The sequence below is a fragment of the Quercus lobata genome, chromosome 3 (genome assembly GCF_001633185.2).
Source record: "Quercus lobata isolate SW786 chromosome 3, ValleyOak3.0 Primary Assembly, whole genome shotgun sequence".
Lineage (NCBI taxonomy): Eukaryota > Viridiplantae > Streptophyta > Magnoliopsida > Fagales > Fagaceae > Quercus > Quercus lobata.
The window spans coordinates 51,088,247-51,099,504 of record NC_044906.1 but is presented as its reverse complement, the minus strand read 5'-3'; the positions used below and the strand labels follow the sequence as shown (position 1 = coordinate 51,099,504).

Sequence of the window (11,258 nt, the reverse complement as noted above, 5' to 3'; positions counted from 1 at the left end):
ATAACAATAGATACATAAGTGTGAATATGCATATATTCGTACACGTATATATAAAGGTATTGATATATGTATTATGCCTAGAAAGGTTAGCCAGAGGAGATAGTTAGCATATTTAGAGCGACTGAATATAAATGATGGGCTTTCCACAAAAAGTGGACTAAAGAGAACTCGAACCCCAACTTGGATAACCTTATTACTGGACTATGCCATTAAAGTTGTACATTTTGGAGAATGGGTCTAGGTAGCTACTTCTTATTTTGCCAAGATTACATAGAGTGGGTTTGTCATGAGAGGGGGAAAAGATTGCCTACTGATGCATGCTTTTTCTACCGTACTCCCACTTTTTGCCTTTCTATGTTCTTTTTTACTCTCTCTTTTCTCTCTTATTTCCTTTTCAATTCTCTCTGTTACTTGCCTTAGTCGTTCCTCCCTCCTCATTTATGGCTATTGTTCCTATTTATAATATATTAATCCTATGTGATTTTCCTCTTTCGCCCTTGTTGCGTATCAATTATTTTTGCCTGATGTGAATACCCCCTTAGAAGTGCCCACTGTTCTATTGGCTGTTTGGCCTCCACTACACCTAAGCATGCCCAGTGTTTTCTCTCTCTTCCACTATCCATCCTACGACAAATTCTTATCCATTTGGTTTTGCCATAAGTCTTTCCCTCTCTTCTCAATGGGTAAAGCTTTGAGCCTCTCTCTACCTCTCTCTCTAGCATGCATCAAGTGGTCCCAGCCATCTGCTACATATTTTGGGTAAAGATACCTCCCCAGCAGAGCACCTCTCAAAAACGTTTGTGGCTAGATATCGGAAATAGGCCATTTTCCCCCCTCCACCAAACCACACCCTTTCTAATCCCCTTGACTGTGAGCCCACCCCCTTGCATTAACTGAGTACAGGTTGGTGGTGCTCTGACTATGGCAATGTTGTTTGGTTTCTTCACGTTTTGTCTTCTTTCTTCCTCATGCAGTTTCTGCCGCTACTATTTGTCTCATTTTACTCTCCACCCGTGTTTGGCCTCTTATAGGAGACGGTGTGGGCTTGTTGGGCTTTTCCAAGTTTTAATACTTGCTGCTAATTCCTGCTAGGCTGGCCCATTGGGCCTCTTTCTCTTCACTTCTTCTTTGGGCCCATCCAAGGCCTGTTCTCTTTTCTCTTAAAGAGGGCCATCTTACCGTGGCTAGCTCTTCCATTCGGCCCATAGGCCAATGCATTTCATTCCTTGCTCTTTATGGGTATGCCTTCTCTTTGGGCTTTTATAACACTATTGTTCCTGTCATTACTTTCTAATCCCATCTTTCTTTTCTTTTTTTGCCCGTTACCAGGCTTTTCTATTGTTGGGTCTCTTTTATAAAAAAGGGGTATCAACAATATGCAAGATAAGGAGTTAGTCAAATGTGTAATCCTATATTGAAAATGAGAGAGACTATTTTATTATTTATAAGTATGGTGATTAATGGGTTGAAATGTATTGGAGTAGATATTGAGTTAGATACCCGCATAGGGGGGAGGTGAATCTTCTTAAAGAGAGTGAGTATCGCACCTCAATACAAATAGTGTTGTGTAATCTCTTCCAAACAAATATTGTTTAGTATTTTTTATTTAGTTTCTCTTGTACTATTTTACTCTCTCTTTTTTTTCTTTTTTCTCTTTTTTGTGTTTGCACTGACACTATTTGTGGGTGGAGAGATATAACTTTTAGGCAAAACTACACTATTAATTGCTGAAGTTTACCTTGTGAGCGTAATTGGTCTCTCAAGTTTGAAGTGAGCTCTATTTGTCTCTCAATTTTTAAAAATAAGCAGTACTAGTTCTTCTATTAAATTCTATTAGAAGAATTTCTTACATGGCTAACGGTAAAGTGACATGGCTAATGGTGCAAACTGGCTTACTATGACAAATTGAGGCTAATTTTGAGTTCTTATTTATATTGCGATATATCGATGATGAGAATGATACCTAGTTGAGTGTATGTGTTAGGAATCCCTATAGCTATATAGGTAATAATTGTTGTAATATTGCATTTAGTTAGTTAGTTACAATTTCTAGCATATTAATCACATTGAACACATGTTGGAATTATTAATGCATATGAGGAATAAGAGAACTATTAGAATAAGGTCATGTGGGCCAATATAATAGTTTTATGTTCTATAAATACCTACTTGTAATCACATTTTCCTTCATTGAAGAATAAACCAATTCATTACTTAGTACATTTCCTCTCTCTCTCTCTCTCTCTCTCTCTCTCTCTCTCTCTCTCTATATATATATATATATATATATATTTCTCAATGGATGATGACTACTTCTAATTATTTCAATTTTCCTACAATTCACATACATATATTCCCCTACAATTCCTACCCATCTCCATTAGGAACCACTAGATTCCTAATAATGTGTGTGTCTGCCGTGTATCGTTGACGGCTAACCACATTTGTGGGGGTTTGTGTGTCTTATTAATTATTGTTTTGTGTGTTTGTTTTTCAATGACATCAAATGGATGCTTCTTCAAATTCCAATACTTCAAATAGCAATCCACCTACACCATCACCAAGGGTTTGTTTGGTTGAAAGGGTGGAAAAGTTGGAGGATAGAAAATGATGGAAGGATGGAAAAGTAGGAGGATAGAAAAGAGTTTAATTTCTCTCCTTTTTTTTTGGTTGGGAGTGGAAAAGTGGAGGGATGGAAAAAGTGAGTTTGTATAAATTTACTCATACACATTTGTTAAAAAATGATGACCAATTAAAACAAAAAAGTGACAAACAACCAAAGAAGAAAAAAAAAAAAAAAAAAACGCAACGTCCAAGAATTGGAAAAGTAAAAGTAAAAAAAAAAAAAAAAAAAAGAACTGGATGAATTGTCCATGTGCAAGTGCACATGGACATTTTTGTTTATTAACCAACCTCATTTTCTCTTTTCAGTTTTCTCTCCACTTTGAGGAGAAAAATTTTTGGTGGGCCCGAGGAGAAAACACCCACGCTCCACCATTTATTTTCCTTCCTCCCCACCCAATCAAATATACTCTAAAAAAGTTTTTTCTCCCATTTTCTCTCCAAAATTTTTCATCCACCCTATTTCACCACCTAATAAATACACCCAAAATGACCCTATAATGTTGATGATGAACCAAACCCAAGCAATTGGAGTTGATAAACTTGATATTGATACTTGAAAGTCCTCCAAGGATGCATTCCAAATGTAGGAACATTTTATTAAGTTAGAATATTGTGATCCCACAATCTAGGAACATTTTGTTAATTTAGAAGACTGTGATCCCAACAATAAGGCATCTGGTATTGTAAGAAGCATGTGATATCCCGTACGTATAACCCTAATAACTAGCTATGCATGCATCATTTTATCAACGATTGTCTTTCTTGTTTTGATCATAATAATTTCATGGAAAATTAATAGTTTTGATAGTGATGTTAGAGCCTTTATTTGTGGAGTTGAGAATCTTAAGATATATCTTTTGCTTGTAAGCCTAAAAATTTTCCAAGGAATTTTATGTTGTCATGTCACTATTATAATTTATAAGTCTATACTTGGTATACAATAAATTGTTGCAAAAATCTTGTTACTAGTTCTCGATGTTTTGATAGGCAATAAGTATAAAATGATTTTTAAGCTTCTATAATTGTGCATATGCCCTCGGATTAAGAGTCAAATTTTGGGATTCAACCCAAAATTTTGATTTTTGTTCTTTGGAGTGAAAATAAACTTTTCACCATCTGGGAATTTCGATTTTAGGCTATTTTCTTTATTTAAATATCATATCTTAATTAAATGGAGATAAAAAAATAATTTTTTTTTTTTTTAAAAGGACACTTACTTAAAAGGAAATTAAAAAGGGTGTTGATGCATGAAATTTTTATAAGTAGAGACTTACTGTAATTGGGCAGAACTTGAAGACTTTTTTGCAAATAAAATTTTTAGGCCTCCACAACATGATATCTCATCTTTCCGTCGTGCGCGTGCCATCACCTACTTTGCTACCTTCTACTTTCATTTCTCTTCATGCATCCCATGGTGCCACCTCCTACTTTCCATTGCATACAAATATTTTTTCCTCATCAAAACATTAGAATTTTGATTCCATTCGGTAATACATTTACTTGAGAGGGACGAAGTAATTGAGGAAACTAAAATCTTGGCAAAACTATGCAGCAAGCGTTCTATACAGAATCTGCCCTCAGCTTAAACAGTTTATGGTTTTAGTTTGAGTAAATATTGATTTCATGTATGATTTTCCATTGGCTATATCTAGTCTTGGTCATGCTAAGCAAAATATTCAATGGCTCATTATTCTTACTCTTTTTCTTTGAATTACGTGGCTGCAAATTCAATTTCTAGAGCAATTGAGTAAATTTTGATTGACATAAGCTTCAAGCAAGAACATGATTTACATTTTTTTGTTTTTGTTTTTGATATTGATTTTGTAAATCAAATCAACACCCTTGACCCCTGAACATGATTTACAATTGAGTTCTAAATTCTGTTTGATCTTTAGGTACGGAATTCTATTCATATTCTGTCATTTCCAGTAATCTATTGTCTAGTTATTTCAAGAATTCTTTCAATGATTACAATTCAATCTCAAGATCTTTTCAATCTAGTTTCCTTGATTGTGCATGAAAATGATTGCTTGTGTTCATGATGGAATTTATAAGGTTATGCTAAGGTAGAATTGATTGTAATAAGCTTATTGTTGTTGTTATTATTATTATTATTATTATTATTATTATTATTATTATTATTATTATTATTATTATTAGGGGTTGTGAGCACCCATGTGGCCATGTCTAAACTCCTTTGGAATTAGGCTCTTGATTCCTCTACTTTCAGGTAAGAGATATGTGAGATGAGCTGTGGATGCCAGATTTTTTTACATTTTTAATTTTCTTGGGGTGAATCCACTTGCCTCTCCAAATGCATGTTAGGGATTTTTTTTTTTTTTTTTGGGGGGTAATTAAGAAGTTGCCACCAACTATTGGTTTTTCTAGTTGTGATTGGTCACCTATTGTCTAATTAGTTACCTAATTAGTTAAAAGCTAAATTAAGGATTCCTAAACTATTAGGGCAAGATAAAGTCTTAAACCAAAGACCATAGACTCGAAAGTTTGGTTACATGCATATGTGAAGAAGTTGTTAGACATCCTACAACGTCTATCCAAAGGACAATACTTCATTTTAATTTAATCTAAAAAAAATTCACATTTTAGATAATAACTAAGATACTTGACATTTGTTTTTTACAAAAGGGTTTATGGACATAAAGATAACATGTGGTATTGATTACATATGAATATGTATACAAGCAACATGTGAGGATACTTATAAATATTCTAGGAATATTATTTATCACGATACATAGCTAACATGTGAATATTATTTACTATGTTGCATAAATAATATATACATAGTTAACATGCGAATATTTAATAATAAAAAAAAAAAAATTAACATGCAAATATTATCCAACTATGTATTATATAGCACGTTAGAGGGTAAAAAGGTTACCTTTCTCCTTCAAAAGCAATTTGTTTTTTAGAAGATCCTTTAAAAGCAATTTAAAACAATATTTTATTTTCAATTTCATCCTCACATAAAAACAACATTAACCAAATTGGTAGTTTTTGGGTTCCATAGGGAGGATTTGTTGGCTTGATTGGATGCCAAGGGTTCGATTTATGTGAACTCTAGACACGTCTCACTCTCTTAAAATCATTTTTGAAAAAGAGTTGTTTAAAGATCATATTTTTTTTTTAATTAAAAACCCTTGAGTTTTAGAGAAGGAGTTCTTCTTATTATTTTTTTAAAGGGAGCTATTCCTAGAATTCTTTGAAAAATTAATATTCTTTGATAAATTGAAAAGATGTGTATTTTTTTTTTTTTAAATCTCATGAGTTTTTGAAAGGAGTATTTAGAAAAGGGACTTTCTCATGAGTTTTGAGAAAACTGATTTTTGATGAAAGAAATCACAAAAAGGGTGGAAAATCATTTTTAGAAGAAAAAAAAAAGTTTTGTATAAAGAGCTATTTACAAATTGATGTAGAAATTCACCACTAATTGGGTAGCTCGTCTTAGAGATGTCAATGGAAAGTCTTCTCAAAGGAGTGGCATTGGAAGGTTCAGCGAGCCTACAAAAAAGAGGGGGCTAATCGGAGGAGGTGTAGTGTAGGTGTAGTGTAGGTGTAGCACCAACCTAAAGGTCTCTAACGCTTAAGTTAGGACCCCACAAAGAGACTAAAGAATAACTTAGGCTCCACTTGGGAGTTCATAAGGGAATGAAATGGAATGAGATGGTCATAAGGGAATGGAAATGAATGAAATGGAATGAAATGTATTTAAGTAAGGGAAAGAAATGGAAAAGAATGGAATGGAATGGAATGGAATTAAGTAACCTTGATTGGATGTTTTAAAATAAAGGAATGGAAATGAATGAAAATGAATGGAATATAAGTAATCTTATTTGGGAGCAACATGGAGAGAATGGAATGAAATCATTTTATGACAATATTACTATTAGACCCTTATTTTAAAATAAATGATTTAATATATAGGGGTATTTTGGGAGTTTTAGTAAAAAAAAAATCATTAAATCTAATTTCATTCCCTCTCATTCCTCCCAATTTTGAGGGGAATGAAAATTTGAGGTTTTAAGGGAATAGAGAGGAATGAGTGTTCCCTCTTACCCATTCCATTCCTTCTCACTTAAACTCCTAAACAAGGGAATGAACTTTCCATTCCCTCCATTAAAACTCCCAAACAAGAGAAGGGAAGAATATTTTAAAATTATTCTTTTTATTCATTTCCATTCCATTCCATTTCCTCCTCCCAAGTAGAGCCTTAGAGAATCAAAGTAGTCTAATCTAAGGGTATGTTTGGTTGGGGTGAAAACAGGGAGGATGGAAAATAGGAAGAGGAAAATAAGGTGAAAAATGACATTTTCTCTTGTTTGGTACAAGAGAGAAAACAAGAGAGAATAAAAATGGGGAGAAAAATAATCCCTTCGGGCCCACATTTTTTTGTCCTCCCAATTTGGGAGGAAAACTAAGGAGAAAAGATGCTGAATGATGTAATTTACACAAATACCTTCACTTTATTGCACTTACCTACTCCTCTCCCATTTCCACTACACCTATGACCTGATTAACCTTTTGCCTCTTCATCTTTATCACTTTCTTGGCACCTTCACAGTACAGTAACATGAACTACTCCAGGTTCTCTTCTCTCTCTCTCTCTCTCTCTCTCTAAAAACAATATTTTATTTTCAATTTCTTCCTCACATAAAAACAACATTAACCAGATTGATAGTTTTTGGGTTCCGTGGGGAGGATTTGTTGGCTTGATTGGATGCCAAGGGTTCGATTTATGTGAACTCTGGACACGTCTCACTCTCTTAAAATCATTTTTGAAAAAGAGTTGTTTAAAGATCATATTTTTTTTAATTAAAAACCCTTGGGTTTTAGAGCAGGAGTTCTTCTTATTATTTTTTTAAAGGGAGATATTCCTAGAATTCTTTGAAAAATTAATATTCTTTGATAAATTGAAAAGATGTGTATTTTATTTTTAAAAATCTCATGAGTTTTTGAAAGGAGTATTTAGAAAAGGGACTTTCTCATGAGTTTTGAGAAAATTGATTTTTGACAAAAGAAATTACAAAAAGGATGAAAAATCATTTTTAGAAAAAAAAAAGTTTTGTATAAAGAGCTATTTAGAAACTGATGTAGAAATTCACCACTAATTGGGTAGCTCGTCTTAGAGATGTCAATGAAAAGTCTTCTCAAAGGAGTGGCAATGGAAGGTTCAGCGAGCCTACAAAAAAGAGGGAGGGCTAATCGGAGGGGGTGTAGTGTAGGTGTAGCACCAACCTAAAGGTCTCTAACGCTTAAGTTAGGACCCCACAAAGAGCCTAGAGAATAACTTAGAGAATCAAAGTAGTCTAATCTAAGGGTATGTTTGGTTGGGATGAAAACAGGGAGGATGGAAAATAGGAATAGGAAAATAAGGTGGAAAATGACATTTTCTCTTATTTGGTTCAGGAGAGAAAACAAAAGAGACAAAAAATGGGGAGAAAAATAATCCCTCCGAGCCTATATTTTTTTGTCCTCCCAATTTGGGAGGAAAACTAAGAAGAAAATATGCTGAATGATGTAATTTACACAAATACCCTCACTTTATTGCACTCACCTACCCCTCTCACATTCCCACTACACTTGTGACCTGATTAACCTTTTGCCTCTTCATCCTTATCACTTTCTTAGCACCTTCACAGCACAGTAACATGAACTATTCTAGGTTCTCTTCTCTCTCTCTCTCTCTCCTTTTTTTTTGTTTGCCTTGTCCTCATTATATTCCTCATTCTATTGTTTCTTGTCCTCATTATACCCTCTTTTTTTTTTTCTTTTTTTTTTTTTTGAAAAATATCTTCCCAGTCTACGTATGGTCATGTGGATAAAGTCTATATAATCAATTTTTGTTGCCCATAAATTTAAAATTATATATAATAATATAGAAAAGTAATATAAATATATAAGCATTTGTGTTAATTTTTATATTATTTAATGATTGTAAATATATACATTTCTTATATATTATATAACAAGGATATAATAGTCAATTTATATAAACTACATTTTCCATCTTCCCATTTTTCTCTCCAACCAAATTAAAAAGTTTTCCACCCTCCCACTTTTCCACCCCTCCAATCAAACACATATGAGGGTAAACCAAATATTTTTTATCCTCCCAATTTTTGATCCTCCCACTAATTTTCCATCCCCCCACTTTTCCACTCCTCCAACCAAACGGATCCTAAGTGTTTCATCCCTTGGCAAATGAGGTGTGTGGTGCTTATGGACGAGTAACGCTAGGGACACATAATTTGGCACAATTTTGTACCACAACTCACTACGTGGCGAGTTGTAATTGGTAAATGTGTGATGGTGGGTCATGTGGGGATGCACTTTTACCAACCACAATATGTCATATGGCAAGTTGTGACATAAAGTTGTGCCAAATTATGTGTACCTAGCATTAGTCATTGCTGGACTGCTTGATGGTGGAAGGTCGTCTTCTTGTATGGAAGACCTTCTAGGTAAGGACGTCTTCTTATATGGAAGACCTTTATGGTCATCTACCTAAATTGAAGGCTTTCCAAAATTTTCATGTACCAACCGTTTTACTTTGTTTCTTGAAAAGAGTGACCCTGTTATTTTAGCTCAATCACTGTGGTTTCTTTTGTAAGCATTAGATATCTTGTATAAATCTAATCCTTGTTAAATTGTGAAGGTTCTCTACATTTAGATTCATAATTTCTTCCTGTTTGTATTTTTGCTGGGGTGAGGGAATCACAAATTTAATAGAGAATTTGTACATATATGTGGGTACTTTTTTTTCTTTTTCTTTTTTTTTTTTGTTGAGAATCATACAAAAAATTTGGAAAATTTTGGAAAATTTTTTCTATAGTTACAATCTAATTAGGCAAATTATATTGTAGTTTCTATATGCATCTGTCTTCCAACATTAACATACAAGCTTTTGTAACCTTTGAGCATTAAACATATTTTTGGAACAATTGAAGAAAAAATAAATTAAAGCAATTACTATGGATTTTGATTTTGAGGGTTCTTAGAAGGGGATGGAGGGATATATGGTATCCAAGTTTTTGGGTCTCCAAGATTAAATGTTGGTGGTGGAGGAGGAGAAAGTGAAGGGAAATTAGGTATCCAAGTTCTTGGGTCTCTTATATTAAATGCAGGTGGAGGAGGTGGGGAAAAAAGAGAGGGAGTTGGAGGAAAAGGAGGGAGTCTTGGGAATGGGAAGGGCAAAGATGGAAAAGGTGGTAGTGGAGGAAAGGGTAGTGATGAAAAAGGTGGTAGAGGAGGAAAGGGTAATGGAGGGAGTGGTGGCAATGGAGGGAATGGAAATTGAGGCAAAGGAGGTAGAGGGAATCCATATGGTGGGAAGTAAGGAAGAAAGCACTTTGAGGCATTCAAAGATCTTGAAAATTCCTGCTGATTTCCACATAGAGTATCATTCTTCTTCAATGGCCTGTAACTCAGTGCATTCAAGTTGTATATACAGAGATTGTCTTGCTTAGACTTGACTGAAATCACATTTGACGTTGTCTTCAAAACTGGCACGTTGCAGGCTGCAGATGAGCTCCTTATTAAACTTACTTGGCATAATGTTGTTACTGCTAATCCTTCTACACAGTTTACGCCATCAACAGTTGGTATTTCCAGGTTATATACTCCATGCTTATTTGTTGTTCTGTTGACTGAGAATGTGATCTGTTCTGTGGTTTTGGGTGAGTTCGCTTTGAATTTGCATTGTATTTGAACATCCGCACCTGATCAGTAAAACACCACACTTAATAACTTGGAAGAAGAGGTTTCATTTTTGTTGGGTTAAAGTAAAAAATTTGACAATTACTGATTGATTGAGTTTTAATTGAGAATTACAATTAACCATGTTAAAATCATTTTTTTTTACCCATTATTTCATATTTATTTGACCCCCCCCCCCTTTTTTTTTTCTTTTTTTGGTAAATCACTAATCCACTAAACCTATAAATTAGTCTCTAGGATTAATTTCTAACATGTTTATAGGAACAACAATTTTCAAGACTTTTTTTTTTTTGGGTAGATTGAATGAAACTATAGACTAGATATGGATTATGGGTTAATTACCTGGCAAGAAGTAGCTGTGTCTTGAGAAAGTGTTGCTGGAACAGATATCACAATAAACAACACCCACTACAGTAATCCGAGAGATGAGATTTGTTGGTTGAGCTATTAGAGAAAGTGGATGAATGAAGAGAGATGCAAGAACAAGGAGAATTATTGGATCCATGAGGGCAGGTGTTAGAGAAGTGAGAGAACCTTTTAGGAGGGCATCAATAGTTATAGCTAACACTCCATGAATGGCATGTGAAGCATTATTATAAAGCTGACGAACTATATTCTCTCTGCATATTATGAGCCCGTGAGTAGTTGGTGTTAGGCCCAACTGTAATCATAGAGTTAAATTGCTTTTTCTATTCACTACAAACAAAGACATGTGAAGAGCCCTTTTGGCAGATTGCGCAAGGAGACACAGTGGAAATTGGTATAGCCCTATAGCAGATTGACAAGTAGTGGGGTTTTGATTTGGAGGCTTTTGTGATTCCCATGTAGAAGAGCAGAATTACAGAAAGTCCAATTGAAGGGCCATATGTTGCAGTGAAACATGGAAAGTTTTT

General features: G+C 34.2%; 1 protein-coding gene across 1 annotated transcript; it reads right to left on the bottom strand.

Annotated features, from left to right (window-relative positions):
- Positions 1 to 9,492: 9,492 nt before the first annotated feature.
- Positions 9,493 to 11,000, bottom strand: LOC115981745 (protocadherin-15-like). Its single transcript, XM_031104083.1, has 2 exons — positions 10,708 to 11,000; positions 9,493 to 10,367 (listed from the first exon to the last, which is right to left on the bottom strand). The coding sequence occupies exons 1-2, from the start codon at positions 10,868 to 10,870 to the stop codon at positions 9,619 to 9,621; spliced, it is 912 nt and encodes a 303-aa protein (XP_030959943.1). The 5' UTR covers positions 10,871 to 11,000; the 3' UTR covers positions 9,493 to 9,618.
- Between the last annotated feature and the right edge of the window lie 258 nt (positions 11,001 to 11,258).